The sequence below is a fragment of the Hoplias malabaricus genome, chromosome X2, assembly GCF_029633855.1.
Source record: "Hoplias malabaricus isolate fHopMal1 chromosome X2, fHopMal1.hap1, whole genome shotgun sequence".
NCBI classification, from domain to species: Eukaryota; Metazoa; Chordata; class Actinopteri; order Characiformes; family Erythrinidae; genus Hoplias; species Hoplias malabaricus.
Genome location: NC_089819.1, coordinates 8,799,129 through 8,818,184, shown reverse-complemented (window position 1 = coordinate 8,818,184; position 19,056 = coordinate 8,799,129). Strand labels below are relative to the sequence as shown.

Sequence of the window (19,056 nt, the reverse complement as noted above, 5' to 3'; positions counted from 1 at the left end):
TGCTCCAATAGTTGGGATAGCACAGCACTGTTTTAAATAGTGCTGTCAATATTAATTCTTTAATGCATGTGATTACTTTAATGCGAGAAGTATAGCACATTTTATTTTTCGTGGCTTAACCCACATTTATCTCTTATAAAGTTGTTGAAGCTGAATATGCAGATGATTATTGTCTGAGCTGTGTGCTGCTCACTGAGATTTTCTCAATTTAAGCTTGTGTCTACACTCTACACATTTACCTCCCTTCCAAAAAAAAAAATTCTAGCATTTTAACTTGCAATTAATCACAGAATATTGTGAATTTGAATATAAGTGCACAACTATATAATAAACATTTTTAATTAAAACATAAACAGCATTTTAAATACTGCAATACAAAGTGTAAAACATAAATAAGGATATAAAAAATGTAAGATTGTAATGGAATGTTTTAAGCCTGGATTTAAAGTATCCAAATTTGTGGCTCTTTTAATATTGTTTTCATCTTAGGTAGCAATAACTAACTAGTTCTGATCTGAGAGATCTGCTCAGCAGTGATGTTGTAAATGATTATAAATGATTTTAACACAATATTATAATCTATCTTGATAATTCTGGAGATGATAATAGTTTGTCTAAATTAACATGAGAGTTGTCCTGCCTTATCTTCTGACTGTAGACAGAAGCTCATTCTCAAAAGAAGCAGAATCCAGGCACATTCTGAACAGAGTTCTTTGGCAGGGAAAGAAAACCGTCGTGTCGTTTCATCCTTGTGGTCCTTTGACTAAAGCAAGTCACAGATGTTTTATTAAGATGTCAGAGACCTGTATTAACTTCTGGAAATGGGCACAAAATATGTCCCTTAAAATGCTCAATCATTTTAAAAAAGTCCTTAACAACAACATAGTCATTGTTTTTTCTTCTTCATTAACATTAATGTTCTGGATAAGCTCTTTCATTTCCTTCTCCTCAGTTTGATTCACAGGCGATGGTTTTCTTCTCCTGAGAACCTGGACCCACTTGTTGACCTGATATAGCAGTAGTGGCCAAACACACATTGCCAGAATCAAACCAAGAATTAGCCCTCCAATCCCAAATCCCACAGCTCCGACCCAAAGTCCTTTCTGATATCCATCATTGTTTCCTTTCTCATATCCATCATTGTTTCCTTTCTCATATCCATTCTTCCATATCCAGCTCTGCTCCACATCTAAAAACAGACAAAATAAATGTGACCTACGTGAAAATGTCATATATATCAGAAACACATGATAAGTATCTACACTCCAGTATTACTCTATTAGAAATAAAGCTAATAAGAGCAATATGGGAAATAATAATTAAAAGCTCTTGTTTGCAATACCGTTTACTGTGCTGATGAAGAAATGTGTGAAGTCAGGATTCTTTGTCTCTGTTGAAGCCAAAACTAGTGTGTTTGAAATTTTCTCTCCTTTAAAAGAGAGAAAATTTAATAAAGTATCACTCACAAATTTTCAGGCTTTTTAACCCCAGTGGTATACTATGTATAGTTTATAATATGAAGTCTGATTGACATTTATTTTCAGCAGAAATATATTTTTTGTCTTTCACCGTCAATCTAGTTTCTGGCCATTTCTGTTCTACTGATCAATTTAAAAGTAGATCAGTAGAACAGAAATTACATACCCATAGCAATTCTAAAATACTATCATCATTTCTGTGAGATCTAAGAGAGTGATATTATCATGATTGTGTCCAAATTTGTGCTATTGTAGTCAAAACAGGGATTTATGTCCTTTGAATGCTGACTTTAAAAACTCACTGATACGCTGTAACAAATTCACAAATGCAAAAATTGTTGTATTACATTTACATTAAAATAAAAGTCCTGCAAACCTCATATTCAGAATAGTTAGGACGCTTGCAAAAAATGCAGTTAAAATCTCATTAATTTGTTGATTAATGTAACATTTATTTAACAACCAAAGGACAAATATTTTCAGTGTTTTCAATGACATATTTATTTGTATTTGTTAAATATAAACAAATTTTTTTAAATTGATGCCTGCTTCACACTAGGTCAAACAAACTTCTCTTTAATTACAACAGTCTGTGGTCACCATTGCCTGATTCTCCTCTTTATGATGTGCCATACATTTTCAATAGGAGACAGATCTGGATGCAGGCAGGTCAGTCAAGCACATACACTGTGTCTACAAAGCCACACTTTTGCAGAATGAGGCCTGGCTGAAAATATACAAGCTTCACTTTTTGAATGGAATTACTGAAATAAATCAACTTTTTATGATATTCTAATTTTATGACCAGCACCTGTAAACAAACAAACAATAAAAGACTGATGAAATAGTCTGGTATTCAGAAAGGATGGTTTGCAAGTTTTGGGAAGTAACTTTTATAATTGAGCACAATTCCAAACATCTAATCAAGTAAAAGGTGATGGTTTAATCCTCCTACACTTCAAACACAGAGACCAAGTAAACAGAGTCGACTACAGAGGATCAGGCAGATAATTTTGTGCCATGGAATCTTACTCACCTGAGACTTTCAGGTAAGAAGTGCTGACCAGTGTGCCGTCCTCCTCTTCTATTGTGTAATTTCCACAATCAGAAGGCATCAGATTCATCAAATAAAAAGTGTTCTTAATGATGCGGACTCTATGCTGATGTTCATGAAGACACTGATATTGACGGCCATTCACACTGCACAGTAGCACCGGGGAGGTGTTTCCAGGCTTCATCAACATTATTCTCACAGATTCATAAATGTACAGATCCAGTTCAAGATATTCACCAGCATCCCTCTCAAAACTGAACTTGGGAGCTTAAATATTTTAAAATAACACAAAAAATAGACATCTTCAACCATGTAGACAGATAAAAGCATACAAATGCTTTTTTTCTCTAGTTGAGAAGTTGACCAGAGGAATGGTGATGAAACTTATCCCCTCGTTTACTGAACAGATTGATCTGAGACCTATTTCAGACCCAGGACCACACTCGGCTAACACGCCTTCCTTCTTCTTCCACTGTACCAGATCTGAGCACTGGACATCGCAGCTCAGAGATGCAGAGTCATTCAAATTCTTCTGTGTTTTTGGGAGTGAATTAAAGTTGGCCAGAGTTGGCACTGCAGCAGGAATAATATAATTAGCAAAAATATATCACTCAATTCATCATTCCATTCAGCAAACGAAATAATGGTTTTTTTTTACGTATTTTAATTTATGGGTGACTCCAGTGTTCTCCTGTTGTGGGTTCAAACTCAGGTCTCTGGTCACTGTCTGTGAGGAGCTTGGTGCATTCTACCCATGTCTCTGTGGGTCTCTTCCAGGTGCAAAACCCACAGTCCAAAAACATGTTGGTATGTGGACTGGCAATTCAAAAGTGTACATGAGCGTGTGTGATTGAGTAAGTGTGTAATGCCCTGTGATGGACTGGTGCCCTTATGGAGAGAGATTAGTCTCAAAATTCTTTACAAATGTGTAAATGTTAATCCACAAATAAAACACAAGTCACAAATATGCTTCACTGTTCACAAATGAATAAATCCCAATCAGTGTCTCACAGTCTGCAATTTGTAAAAATACAGTTACAATTATTCATTCATTATCTGTAACCGCTTATCCAGTTCAGGGTAAACAAACCAAAAACATGTATTTATAATTGTAACTGTATTTGTACTAATTGCAGACTGTGAGACACAGGGATGTATTCATTTGTGAATAGTGAAGCATATTTGTGACTTGTGTTTTATTTGTGGATTAACATTTACGCATTTATAAAGTATTTTGAGACTAATCTCTCTCCGTACAGTATAAATGAGTCTTCAGTGGGAAAGCATTCATGCTGCAAAATAGCTACAGGCACCAAGTGACTTAGTGCTGATATAAATATATGTCACACTTACCAAGGAGAAATCCACTAACTAGCACCAGTAAACCCACACACAGCCCATTAGGGGAAATCATCTGTGGAGGAAACTTTAACATCAGAAACAAAAGATAAAGAGAACAGAACAGCTTAAAATCTCTTGAAGTGTGATATAGAGCATTTATTAAACATTTTTGTTTCAATCAACATTACCCAGTTATCTAATTTAATCACACAATTGCCTATAGTGAATAATAGCAGTAACATTTACATGAACATTACAGCTATAACATCAAATATAGCATCCTCCTTTTTTCACGTTGTGACCATTTTAATCATCTTCACTTAGCCTACAATGTCAGAAAAAAAGGTCCTGTACAGGTACATTATTATTCACTAAAGGCTAATGGCTTCACCTGACCCTGACCTACAAATTTCAGATTTCAGAACATCTCTTTTGCATTGTATCCCCATATTCTCCTCAAATACAATGATTTAGTGTTTGTTATTATTATTAAGTAGAACATTGCCATCCTCTTCTATATGCAGCAGTGTGCTAATACTTATAATTCTGTTATAATTTGATGATTAGCATTGTGTAAATGGTACTTGTAAAGGTTGAAGCTTAAAGTACTGTATTACATTTAGATAGATAGATAGATACTTTATTGATCCCCAGGGGAAATTCAAGGTCTCAGTAGCTTACAGACTTACAGACATCACATACAACAATCACTAAACAGCAATGGACTAATAAAGTAAAAAAAAAAAAAATATATATATATATATCAAAATCAAATACCCAAGAAGTTGACATAGTGTGCTTAAGAATAATCAATCAATCATCAGAATAATCAAACATAGCCTGGCAAGAGTCTGTGATACTGTGAGCAGCTGAGGATGATCTCTTGAGTGCAGCATATGGTTTAAAAGTTGAAAAAGTGTGGATAGTGCAAAGGGTATGGAATGTGCAATATAAGTACAGTGCAATAACAGTGCAGTTTCAGAATTAGAAATAAATATATTAAATAAAATAGTGCAAGGCAAGGCAATTCAGTGCAATGAACCTGTATTAAGTATAAACCTACTATTGTAGCTGTCAGATTAAGGAACACATGAGGTAGATGAGTTGGTTGACTTGTCCAGTGGTTGACCTGTCTATTGTCCAGTTAGGTACACATGTGCAAATATGGAGGAGGTGGAGGTGGTGGTGGTGTTGGATGGGCAGACAGACTATGCAGAGAAGTCCATCTCTCCTCTCCCCTTTAGTGAAGCATCGAACAGCTCAATAGCCCTGGGGACGAATGACTTCCTCAGTCTGTCAGTTGAGCCTGGCAGTGAGCGAAGTCTCCAGCTGATAAAGCTCTTAGTTCTTAGTTATGATACTGTGGAGTGGATGGCACTCATTGTCCAAGATGCGAATCAGTTTGTTCAGGGTCCTCTTGTTTGATATGGAAGTGATGCACTCCAGTTCAGCCCCCACCACAGAGCCAGCTTTCTTAACCAGCCTGTCTAGTCGCCCAGCGTCCCTCTTCTTTATGCTTCCTCCCCAGCATACCACAGCATAAAAGAGGACACTGGCAACAACAGTCTGGTAAAACATCCTGAGGAGCTTGCTGCAGACATTGAAGGACCCCAACCTCCTCAGGAAGTACAGCCTGTGATTGTCTCGGGGGGTAGTTGGATGGCTGGAGACTGATGGCTGTTGACTGCAGCCGTTGACACCATGTGAGGGAGGGGTGTGATAGCTTGTGATGGGGGTCGCCTAGAATGTGATGGAGGTGTTGGTTGGTCGGGCAAGCACACAAGAGCAGTGTCCGAGTCAGTAAGGGGTGGCTGGCATACCACTGCCATCGGAGCTGGGTCCGGATCAGGGCGGTCAAACCTGCAGTAGAACTGGTTCAGCTGATTCGCCATGTCCAGATCCCCCTCCACAGAACTGCTGCTCTTTTTGAGGCCAGTGATGGTCTTCATACCATCCCAAACCTCCCTCATGTTGTTCTCCTGCAGCTTCTGTTCCACCTTCCTTCTGTAGTCCTCCTTAGCCTCTTTCAGCTCAACTTTGAGTTCCCCTTGTACGCGCCTCAGCTCTGCCATGTCTCCCTCTCTAAACGCCATTTTCTTCCTATTGAGAAGGGCCTTGACATTGCTGGTTATCCAAGGCTTGCTGTTGGGAAAGCAGCATACAGTTCTCGTGGGAACAACAATGTCCATACAGAAGTTCAGGTAGTCAGTAGTGCAATGTGTGACCTCCTTTAAGTCCTCCCCACTCTGCAGCACACTCCAGTCTGTGGATCCGAAGCAGTCTCTCAGAGCCTCACCTGCTTCAGGTGTCCATTTCCTGAAGGTGCGTGTGGTGGCTGGTAGCCTCTGTAGCTTTGGGCTTGTACATTGGCTGTAGATGAATGAGGTTGTGGTCTGACTTCCCCAGCGGGGGGAGTGGCGTGGCACTGTATGCATCCCTCAAATTTGCGTACATGAGGTCTATTGTTCTGTTTTTTCGAGTAGAGCCGTTGACAAACTGGTAGAAATTCGTGAGAGTGGAGTCCAATGTTATGTGATTGAAGTCGCCCGAGATCGCAAAAAATGCATCAGTGTGTTGAGTTTGCAGCCTAGCGATTATTGAGTGGATGACGTCACACGCTCTGTCCGAAAGAGCACGCGGCGGAACATAAACAATGGCGTGGGACAATTCTCTCGGCATGTAGTACGGTCGAAGACTGACCGCCAGTAACTCCACATCCTCACAGCATACAGTCTCCTTCACTGTAACATGTCTGGGATTGCACCATCTGTTGTTAATGTACATCACCAGTCCACCTCCCTTCTTCTTGCCAGAAAGTTTACAGTCTCTGTCCAAGCGAGCCACACTGAAGCCGGGCAGCTCAACTTAGAAAAAACACGCAGAGACGGAGCTACCTCGAGATGCTGCCACTATCGTCAGCGCCATTTTATGATTATGAATGTGCATCCAGTAATGCACATTATGTCCTAGTCGCGTTCATATGTCGTCACCTAGCGCTAATACTGGCTGTGTCTGAAATGATCACTCGTTCACGGATTCCTATATAGATTGTGCTATGTATAATACTAAATAGGGAAGCAGCGAGCGACAAAAATGGGGTTTCCAGCCCAAAGGTTCATTACCCGAAGCCTCATTGAATCGTTCTCACTAGTGACCCCTGTTGTGCAAAGCGTTATATGACAGAATAAAATTAATCCTGAGCCAGAGTATCATGGAAAACTCATTTCGCTGTACCACAAGACAGACAAACTGGAAAGGTTTTTATCATTAAACCGATATGTATTGTCGGATATTAGTCCGTAAGAAGTATACACCGGTTGTTCGCTTGATTTACGGTGCATTGTGGGTAATAATCTAGTGTACTAGCATATATAGGGAATCAAATCGCTCACTGAGAATTCAAACAACACTACAAAATGGCCAACAGTACACTAAATAGTACACTAACCAGTGAATGGGTCAGCAACCATAATCAACAATATGTCACCGGAAATAGCTTTTTTTTGCATTTCTACCGTATTTCCATTTCAAAATAAAAATGATTAAAAATGATTTAATGATTTTTTTTTTTTACCTGAAATCCTTTACCAAGTATACATACTATAGTGTATATATGTATGTGTGTGTGTATATATATATATATATATATATATATATATATATATATATATATATATATATATATATATATATATATATACATAAAAGTACATTAAAGCAGTTCACTTGGTACAAAAATATAATTATTTATAATACACACACACACACACACACACACACACACACACACACACATATCTATCTTGTTTGCAATCCGTGCGGATGTGGGAAATGGATTAATAAAATCAATTCAGAAATTTTTCTGCATGTTTCTATTACTTATTTTATTATTATATTATTATTATTATTTTTATTCTTAATTCAGGAAGGTTTTTTTTACACTTAGGACAAGGGGGAGTATACAGAAAGATAAAACTACAGAAGGGATAATATACATGGATTTAAATATTTATATTATAAAATGTTCTAAGTATCTTCATAGTTTTATGCCAAACATATATTCATATATACGATAGTATGGGCACCACACACATTGCGGCCAATTACATTCACATCAATGAAGAATGGACAAAGTTTTACTGTAATACTGTCTAAACAATGCCTTTATATACATTTATTCACCTTAAATACATTTATACATTGTGTCAACACAAACCCATAGTGAAATGAACTCTCCAGACCCTCCTCTTTTTGAAAACATGCAGTTTTATATCAAACAAGTGTCACTGCACATGTAGGAGTCTCACACTATAGGTGTGACACACCATATGGTGTAATTCATTCACATTGAAAAAGGATGGACATAGTTTGTGTGAGAGACTCCTATACGTGTAATCTCACATGTATACGGTGTGAGATTCTTACATAGTGATGCTTGTTTCATACAAAATTATGAAATGCTTTAGAACAATTTATGAAATTAAATATTTATTTGAATAATTACACATTTAAAAGTATTAATCCCCAGAGTCTTTTATTTTGAAAAATTCACTTCCATGGGAATCCGATCGCTAGTGTTGCTGTCTTCAGGTTGCTACTTTACTGTCGCACAAAAACAGACTTGACTTGACTCTTGATAATAAAATCAGGTATATACTTTCAAACCAGGTTCAGAAAGAGGAGCGAAGCGGGAAAAGAGGTTAAACCACACTGAAGCTGGATTCTATAGACGCTTAAACGACTGGAAAACGTTTAAGGTATGTTTAAACTTTCAGCTTGTTTGGGCATGGCATTTAACCAGGTGCAAACTTTAAATGCGAGTGCGAAAAATAGCACCTTGTCTCTTCCAGATTTGCGGTTCTAGGATGAAGTTAGCTTTTTATATTAATCGGAATTCCCGTTCCTACGTTAAACTTCCTACTTTACATTCTGTCTCATGTCAGTGCGTTTGGGGTTTAACAACATTACAGCGTGCGCGCACAGTCAGTCGGGTAAAAAAGCTTTGGTATCAGTGATTTTGCACTGTTTGTAAAATTTCTGAGTTGAGTCTGTTTTTCACGGCGTATTGATAGAGCTTATAAGTCGTTATCTAGTAACGTTAAAGTCTCATCCTCAGGTCTCTGTGTATGCCCCAGAGTTTGCTATTCACTAAATGTTTATGACAAAAACGGTTATAGCTTGCTGATGTTCTGTGAATTTCGCCCAGTTTACTTGGTGTTGTGTACATCTATCGCCTCCGTATTTTCTATTATCAGGAACATGCTGGTACCTGAAATGTTGCTAAGTCAAAGTAAAAATTTTAGAAAAAGATGCACTCTTGACTTTTGCTGCCTTTGGGATAAAGGCCTTCCTACTTACTTCTTGTACTGGGCAACATGCAGAAATGAAAGGGGCACATCTGCACACCTCTGTTTGCCAGTCAGTGGTAGGGGCACAGTTGTGCATCTAGTAAAAAGCATGTTAAACACCAAATATATTACTTTAACACTAAAGTGGGCAATACACTGCCAAGGATGGGAAATGAAGTACAAATTAACATGTAATTTTTATTAATCACATTAATATAGATTATGTGCAGTTTCATGCATAAATTAAAACAAACTCTAGAGCCATGTGAAGTCTCCTCCTATTTTAAACACCCCATCATCATCATCTTGGCCCCAAGAAACCCTCCACCAGAGTACTGAATGACTATTTGCTGATGGCACCAGCATCTGTGGTCATGTAGTCCATTGAGTGACTTGTGTTCGCCCCCAGCAGTCCCCTTTTGGCCCATCACACTAATGCTGGAAGTATGGCACAGCGGCTCCTGTGACGGTACACACTGCAGGACACCGGTACACACTACAGAACATAGGTACACACTGCAGAACAGTGGTACACACTGCAGAACCGCGATGCACAGTGCAGAACATTATTACATACTGTAGAACTGCAGAACAGCGGTACACACTGCAGAGCAGCAGCTCCTGTGCCAGTACACAATATAACAGCATTTTGTTTGTGTTTTTTACCTTAATTAAACCTTGGAGATGTGTTTGTGTGTTAAAGTGTTGTGATTTTTATGTTACTCAGCATTGGGAATGTGTAAAATGTTTGGGAGCTAAATTTACAAAATATTGATTACAGTAAAAATAGCAGGCCTATATGGAGACTGAAGAACGTCTGGGGAAAATACATGAATCTACATTAATGCTCTGTGCCAAAACCTTTATATGTTTATAATCTATCATACTCAAGTATACTTTGCTGCAAGCTGAAGGGCAGGAGTACTGAGTTTATAAGAAATCTGGAAAAACTTCAAAGATTTATCTTCTGAAAGACTAAATTATCTTACATAAACAAATGTTATTCTGAATGGGAAAATTGTGAGTCTGGAAATCTGGTTATACATGTAGACATTTGTTGGTTATAAATATATTTTAAAAAAGCAGTTTTATACAAAATATATTTATAGTAGATTTTTTTATATTTTAGATTATTGATTTATTTATTTTTGGTAAATCGATATCACATTGCAGCACAGTACCTGATCTGATTAATATTAAAACACAGTGTCAGCCAGAGCTGCTTCAATTACATCTATATACTACACAGTCATATCATAATATTATGACCATATTTATGTCCATTCTCTCAGCTTCACCGACCATAGTGCAGCACTATTTTCTACAATTACAGACTGCAGTCTATATGTTGCTCTGCATACTGTTTGCCCCTTTTCATCCTGTTCTTCAATGGACAGGTCCCTCCCAAATGTTACTGCATGACATAATCATTCATTATTAAAGAGCCTCTAGTAGTAAAATAGCATCACAATGATTTTGAAGGTGTAATTTTAAGGAAAATACTTAGTTTGCTTTAATTTGGTTTAAAATGGTTTAATTAATTGCAGAGTGTACCGTCACAGGAGCCACTGTTCTGCTGTGTATTCCGCAGCAGGAGCCATGGTCCTGCAGTGTGTACCAACACAGGAGCCACTGTTCTGCTGTGTGTACCACGGTTCTGCTGTGTGTACCGTGGTTCTATTGTGTGTACCGGAACAGGAGCCACTGTTCTGCTGTGTGTACCGCGGTTCGGCTGTGTGTACCGTGGTTCTATTGTGTGTACCGGAACAGGAGCCACTGTTCTGCTGTGTGTACCACGGTTCTACTGTGTGTACTGGCACATGAGCCACTGTCCTGCTGTTTGTACCACTGTTCTACTGTATGTACCACGGTTCTGCTATTTTTACCACTGTTCTGCTGTTTGTACCACTGTTCTGCTGTTTGTACCACTGTTCTGCTGTGCGTACCACGGTTCTACTGTGTGTACTGGCACATGAGCCACTGTCCTGCTGTTTGTACCACTGTTCTGATGTGTGTACCACGGTTCTACTGTGTGTACCGGAACAGGAGCCACTGTCCTGCTGTTTGTACCACGGTTCTACTGTATGTACCACGGTTCTGCTGTTTGTACCACTGTTCTGCTGTTTGTACCACTGTTCTGCTGTGCGTACCACAGTTCTACTGTGTGTACCGGAACAGGAGCCGCTGTTCTGCTGTTTGTACCACTGTTCTGCTGTGTGAACCACGGCTCTACTGTGTGAACCATGGCTCTACTGTGTGTACTGGCACATGAGCCACTGTCCTGCTGTTTGTACCACTGTTCTGATGGGTGTACCACGGTTCTACTGTGTGTACCGGAACAGGAGCCACTGTTCTGCTGTTTACCGCAGTTCTACTGTGTGTACTTGCACAGGAGCCACTGTCCAGCTTTGTGTACCGCTGTTCTGCTATGTGTACTGCACTTGTGTGTGCCAGCACAAAACTTAATTTCTCACCATTTTGCTTTTCTGAAACCGCATCTGCTCTCTGTAAGAATTTCTGGATCCACTTTATATTAAGTGTCTCTAATAACTGTGTAGTTTCACATGAATAACATATGCAACAACAATGTAACTACTGATGAATTAGTACCTGTTACAGATGGATTACAGTAGTACAGCTTATGTAATTACATATGTGTATCAACTTAGTTTTTGCCTTTTGTAATTACACAAGTGGATATTCATAGTTGGCTAACACAAAGCATTAAATATGCTTCATACATTTTCAAGCTGGAAAGATTCATTTGTGCTGTTATATATAGTGCTTTGCTGATTGATAAGACAGAGATCCATAATTCCTGTCTAAATAAGTATAACTCACTGATAAAATGATGAATGTGTTGAAAATTTCCTGTCACTATTAGGATACATGTACTAAATAACTCTCAGTGTTGTGCATTTTTGCAGTAATAGTATATCTGTTACAATGAGATAATTAATGATTAAGATAGTTAATGATTCATTATTACAGAGTAATTATGTAAAACTTACACTGAATTAGTGAACAGTTCATGTGTAGTTGATAATGTAAGTACTGTGTATTTACAGAAAGATATAATATATGATTAGGTTACCATGTTACAACACAGTTATTCATCAGTAATTATGTAAAAGTTAAACTTTAAAAAAAGTGGACAATTCCTGTGTAGTTGTGTAGGTACTGTGTAATAATTTCATAAAGGTTACAGAATGGTATAAAGCTGAAACTGCTTACAATGTCTCAACAATTACATAAATATTAGCTAAATGTTAAACTATGGCAAATCCAGTTGAATGTCTTAATGTAAGTTAATACATACCTGCCAGAAAAGGCTTCTGTAACAAAAAAAACTTGTTCCAGTGTTATTACATGTGTGTAATTACATAGAGAATATGCTGTTACAATTATGAAGATCCCCAATCTTGAAGTAATGAAGAAATTACAAAAGGCAAAACTGAAGATCATACACTTGTAATTACATAAGCTTTACTACTGTAATCCCTCTGTAACAGGTACTAACTCATTAGTAGTTACATGGTTGTTGCATATGTTGTTCATGAGTAATTACACAGTTATTTATAGACTAATTAATATAAAGTGGGACTGAAAATTCTCACCAGCTTCCTCGCATGGTGGCCTCCAGCGTTCACTTGAGCAGTTTGCAGCCGAGTGTGAAGCGGTCGCGGATACAATCAGCCAAAATCAGGGCATACTCTCTGTGATTGGGTGAGGAGCTCAGTGATTAGGGAGGATGTTGGAGTCCTGATAAGGATGCCTCCTGGACACCTCCCACTGGAGGTATACCAGGCACGTCCAACTGGAAAGAGGCCCTGGGGTAGACCCAGGACACGCTGGAGGGATTATATCTCCCGGCTGGCCTGGGAACGCCTTGGTATCCCCCAAGAGGAACTGGTGGAGGTTGCGAGGGACATAGACGTCTGGGCTTTTTTACTCGCCCTGTTGCCACCACGACCCTGAAATGGATTAAGCAGCAAAGAAGATGATGATGATGATGATGATATATCCCAATCTATGTCTCACGGTCTACAATTTGTAGAAATACAATTACATTCATAAATACATGTTTTTGGTTTTCATAGATGTATCACAATTTTATGCGAAAATAAATTTACATTGCAAATATTTGTAAAGTCGAAGTCTCAAATTTAAAATTTATTTGTAAATTGTAGAGTCTACATTTGTGGATCAAGTCTCTCACGTGAGGTGCATTTGTTCATTTCTTATTGCGGGTTTTTGGATTTTGAGACTTTCCTCTCGCATTTCACCCGATCCAAATACAAATGCACCCTGATCCACAAACGTGGCCATCAGCCGAACGAGCCACTGCTAAAAATAGTATAAATTGACACAAAATTAGGAAGTGAGATGTTACTGTAGGAGGACAATAAAGGGGTTTGAAAGAAAACTTACTAAAATTACAGACAGAAGTGAGTGTTAGAATATTTAATTTTTCCTGTTATTATTTGGCTCATAAAAAATAATTGGTGTCTGATATTTATTTATTTATTCATTCATTTTTTAGAAGCTTTCTGCTCCTTTTTTTTGTCCTTCATTACTTTTAAGCTCATTTTAACAATAGTGTTAATACTGATAACATAACACTTGATCTGGTCTGCCTGGTCTTCCTGGAGAGGTGTTCCGGGCATGTCCAACGGGAAGGAGGCCCCGGGGCAGACCAAGAACACGCTGGAGAGACTATATGTCTCGACTGGCCTGGGAACGCCTCGGTATACCCCCGGAGGAGCTAGAGTCGGTGGCTGGGGAGAGGGAGGTCTGGGTTTCTTTGCTCCGACTGCTTCCCCCGCGACCCGGACCCGGATAAGCGGTGGATAATGGATGGATAACACTTGATTTCTTTGAAATTGATATCTACATTTTTCCTTAATTTTGTTATAAATTTGCCTTTGTATTTAATGAATGAATGAATAAATAAATAAATAAACAAACAATCAACATATTAGTCAATAATAAAAATGATCATTAGTTGCAGTCCTAGAAGAAAGTTACCTGTTGAAAATTTTACCTTTTGACCTTCTTTCATTTATTTGACTCATCTTTGTTTTTGTTTCCCTTCCTAATATTTTTCCCTCTGTAGTTGAATGATGAAATCCTGCAGCAGTTATCAGAATTTCCTGTTCTCACTCTTCACCGCACTAATCACTGGTAAGTCATGCACATTAATGTCTTTATGCTCTTCTTAACCTAACCCCCAAAACTCACCCAGGCGCAGAGTACGGCTGCCCCCTGTTTTCACTGCCTCTAATCACTAGTGTGTGTGTGTGAGTGTGGTTGTTCTCTGCTATGGATGGGTTAAACGCAGAGGTCAAAATTCATTGTACATTGTACAATGATCATAAAGCATATCACTAGTTTACTAATTCATTGTTTACCTGTCTAAACTTTGGGGTTTGTTGACCTGCTGGAGCTAATTTAATGTAGCAGTTAGTATTTTCTACCACCAAAATGTAGCAAACACTCTTCATGCAAGTAACTAGTTATTAATTTGACCTTTTCTATGATGTGCCACTTAAATGTAATGAAGAATCAAATTGCCTTATAGTCCTAAATTAAAAATTAAAAAGTTATAATATTGCCAGGAGGGTTTTAGGAAACATTGCCGATGTTTCAACACAATACCTTCTGTCTCATTCTCTATTTCAGTGGCTGAATCGGCTGTTCCCTCGGTAAAAGTGAAGCTCAATGACAACGCAACTCTCCCTTGCTCTGAGAGTTGTTCAGGTGTGGTCAGATGGACTGTGTACCATAAACCAGATGATGTTCTGGCTGAGTGTAATCAGACAACATGCAGATCTCTAAAAGAAGGATACCTAATGTCATATGATCAGTATTTAAGAAGAGATCTCTCTCTCAACATCGTTAAAGCTGATTTCAGTAAGAGAGCCCTTTACACATGTGACTGTGACAGTAAAAACCTCTGTGATGTGAACCTTCAGATTGAGCGTAAGTGTTCTTATGTGTTATTAACTCACTGTCACTGACTGATTTACGAATACTTGTTTTATTATTTATTTACAATCAAACAAGATTCTCACTGTGACTTTTTTTCTGCAGCACTGCATACCCCAGTTCAGATAAAGACCAATGGGTCTCTGATGTTGAAATTTAACATTTCTGAGGCAGTGGAGGTGATTTATAATGGCACGGATGAAGCTGGACAGATCTGTACGATTGAGGGGCGCAATTTACAGTGTAAACCTAATTACAGACAGAGAGCTTCACTAACATCTGCTGTTGAACTCAGAGAAATGGCTATCTCTGATAGTGGAGTTTATACTGTAATGGACACCCACAACAAAGAGATCATTCACATCTACAGCGTGACTGTTAAAGGTATGAAAGTAATACACTTTGCACCACAAATTCTTACTCAGGCGCTGTAAAGCATTACTAAAAATATTCCTTCCACCTTCATTGTCTTCTTCCTGTCTATTAAACCTACAAGTTGGGTTTATAGTGTATTTAAAGCAGAAGATTATCTCAGGAACTGGCAAAAATAAATGAATTGGAAAAAAGTAGATTATGCACCACTTTAGCTGTGAGAGCATATGCTCAAAATGCAGCTAGAAATGCAGAATCATTTAGTATTACTTATGCTCCTTGTACTAATCTTTTAGGAGGCATTATATTCTGGGGCTGTGGGGTAAAGTAATCTTGGGATTCACTGCTGGTGTACTTAGTGGATAGACTCGAAGTTGTGTTTAGTGGGTAGACCTGTTGTACACTAATGAGGTGGTGAATTCCTTCTTGCTGTTTCTACTGAGAGGAGCAGTCCTAGTCTAAAAGTTCATGTGGTAATTGGTGTGTGACTGGCCATTTTCATCTGGTCCAATGCAATTAACCATCTCACCTGGCTTGCACAGACATGTGTGACTAAGAGGGAACTGTTTGTATGGTGTAGCCTCTCAGATACCAATAGTTCCTGCTGTAAATAATATGGGTTTTCAGTCTGAGATCTTTCATTTATTGTTTTATGCCTTTTTTATAGATGACCACTGTGTAGTCCCCACCCCTGCCTCACAGGGTATGTGTTACAACTTACTCAGATACTCATCTACTGATTTAAACATCCATTCAGAAAACTCTTTTGGATAACTATTTTGAAATATTTCCTACATAATGCTGGAACTAAGCATTGCATTTCAAAGGCCAATCACACACCAATCACTACATGAACTTTTAGACTAGGACTGCTCCTCTCACCAGAAACAGCAAGAAGGAATTCACCACCTCATACTGAATTTAGGGTTTATATTAGTTATCAGTTATAATCATCAAATTAAAAGAAATAAACACTTGAAATATGTGTGTAATCTGTGTGTAATGAATGAGTATAATATACAAGTTTCCCTTTTTGAATGGAATTACTGAAATAATCAACTTTTTCATGATATTCTAATTTTATGACCAGCACCTGTATATTTTGGGGCAGTGGGGTAAAGGAAGCTTGGGATCCCCCGCTGGTGTGCTTCCATCTGAGGCTGTGGCCATTGGGGCCGACCTCGGAGCTGAAGTTGTGTTTAGTGGATAGAACTGTTGTACACTAATGAGGTGGTGAATTCTTTCTTGCTGTTTCTGGTTTCTGAGAGCAGCAGTCCTAGTCTAAAAGTTCATGTGGTGATTGGTCCTTTTCACCTGGTCCAGTGCAATTAACCAACTCACCTGGCTCGCAGAGACATGTGTGACTAAGAGGGAACTGTTTGTATGGTTTAGCCTCTCAAATACCAATAGTTGCTGCTGTAAATAATATGGGTTTTCAGTCTGAGAACTTTCATTTATTGTTTTATGCCTTTTTTATAGATGACCACTGTCCAGTTTGCCCCACCCCTGCCTCACAGGGTATGTGTTACAACTTACTCAGATACTCATTTACTGATTTAAACATCCATTCAGAAAACTCTTTTGGATAACTATTTTGAAATATTTCCTACATAATGCTGGAACTAATTATTGCATGATTTGTGTTTTATTTCTGTGCAGGTGAACAAAATAGTGTTGTTGTGCCAGTGTTGATATTTATTATGGTGACATTTTTTGTGCTCGGAGGCATAGTAATTGTGAAGCAGAAGAGAGAAATTCAGGAGCTTCAGATGAAACTGATGACACATTAAACTATTCAGGATAAAAATCCTAATAGTTCCCTGAACGGACATGGAATTTCAGTGCCTGAAGAGGATCTACCATTGTCGTCTTACAGGAATGAGGTCCAGGAACATGCCTAACCAGTGTTTCACAGCCTTTCTTTATTCTGCACCTATCCAAGTTTTAACTTTGTGTAAGTGTGTGTGTATATATATATATATATATATATATATATATATATATATATATATATATATATATATATATATATTTATTTGTGTGTGTGAGTGTAAATGTGTGTGTAAACATGGGCACTGCTAGGGATTTTGGACCCCATAAAAAATATCACTCTGGGCCCCACCACCAGTTTATTTGCCAGTGCTAAAAAAAATGTAGTATTTGATGAAAGACCATATTTTAGAGTTTGTAATTTTAATGGTTCAGTTATTGAATGTAAAATTAACAATACGTAATAATAACAGAATTTTAATATAAAATCACATTATAATCTATAGAAATGGATAATCAATTAACCAGTTGGCTATTTTAATCAATAACTGCACAGACCAGCATGGCATGTCATTAGGAAAACCAACACACTGTGTTTATGTCCTAAAGAATGTTATGCTGGACAACCAGCACTAGCATCCTGTTAGTAACCCAGCACCAGACTAGCAAAAACCAACATACACCAGCAGGCATGATGGTCTGTACTTGTGTTTACCAGCAGGGTGTGGAAAAGTAAATACAGGGTAAAGATTTTTTTAAATAAGTAGGGGGAAATTTCATGAACTAACTTCTAAATTTGGCTTGTCACATATTACTAACATCATTGCAACATAAGCGTATATACTGTTTAATAGCTATGAGATTAAATTTGTAGAAAAATCAATCCAATACTACCTTTAAAACACCATAAGCTTAAAAAGACTCCCAATATATTTTGACTGCCAAATAATGACCACAGTAAAAATTCCACATAAATAAATTGTCATTTTATTTAGAATTTCACCTCAAATAAATGACCACTTGAAATAAATCTTAAAATAAAAGGCTGCCAGTATATTTTAAACATCACATTTTAAAATCCCACCTTAAAAATGCTTTTATTTAGACTTCCACATGAAATAAATGACCATTTCAAATAATCCTTAAAACCTTAAGCCTGCCAATTTACTTTGACTGCCACATAAAAATTCCACGTTGTTTAATTTAGATATCCACATTAAATAAATGAAAACTTCAAATAACCCTTAAAACCTTAAAAGACTTTCAATATATTTTGACCGCCACATGTAAGGGGCTGCCTGCGCCGTGGTCCCACCTTGTCCTATTTAAAAAAAAAACAAAAAAAACACTTCCTATTTTTCTCTCTTCTCTCCTTCTCCTTTACATATGTTATCATCTGCTTTTGGTCCCCTGGTAGTCACAAGCACTTTCACTTCCTGATAGCTCTTTGTGAAAAGATTCACCTCTCGCCACATCAAACATGGTTAAGCCCCAATGCGTAAAGGTGTGTCAGTTTGTTTGTGTGTATGTATAAGTTGTGAAAATGCAGGAGAATGAGTTTGTAAATATGTATAAATGTGTATATGAGCTGTAAATATGTTTGATATTAAAGGACCACTTTTTTTTTTTACTTATGTAAATTTGCCATTATTCACTTTTATATGTCTGTTTGAGTAAAAAAACCCATCATATTTCAGCTTTTACT

The 19,056-nt window shown here is 37.8% G+C and overlaps 1 protein-coding gene and 1 pseudogene across 2 annotated transcripts; one reads left to right on the top strand and one right to left on the bottom strand.

The window, feature by feature from the left end:
• LOC136676576 (uncharacterized) overlaps nt 1–19,056 on the bottom strand; it is a 310,723-nt pseudogene that overhangs the window by 237,926 nt on the left and 53,741 nt on the right.
• LOC136677514 (uncharacterized) lies at nt 8,476–17,508 on the top strand. 2 transcript variants are annotated; one of them, XM_066655080.1, is made up of 7 exons: nt 8,476–8,630; nt 14,338–14,405; nt 14,904–15,203; nt 15,315–15,593; nt 16,249–16,284; nt 17,061–17,099; nt 17,241–17,508. In XM_066655080.1, exons 2-7 carry the CDS (start codon nt 14,342–14,344, stop codon nt 17,369–17,371), a joined length of 849 nt encoding a protein of 282 aa, XP_066511177.1. In that variant the 5' UTR covers nt 8,476–8,630; nt 14,338–14,341; the 3' UTR covers nt 17,372–17,508. The 2 variants fall into 2 exon arrangements, with proteins under 2 accessions (XP_066511177.1, XP_066511179.1); XM_066655082.1 differs by lacking the exon at nt 16,249–16,284.

Bases quoted from the DNA above. Each gene is read 5' to 3' on its own strand.
- LOC136677514 (XM_066655080.1), top strand. From the start codon at position 14,342: ATGATGAAATCCTGCAGCAGTTATCAGAATTTCCTGTTCTCACTCTTC. The intron at 15,204-15,314 runs GTAAGTGTTCTT...TTTTTTCTGCAG, and splicing joins TGTGAACCTTCAGATTGAGC to CACTGCATACCCCAGTTCAG. The intron at 16,285-17,060 runs GTATGTGTTACA...CCTTTTTTATAG, and splicing joins CCCCACCCCTGCCTCACAGG to ATGACCACTGTCCAGTTTGC.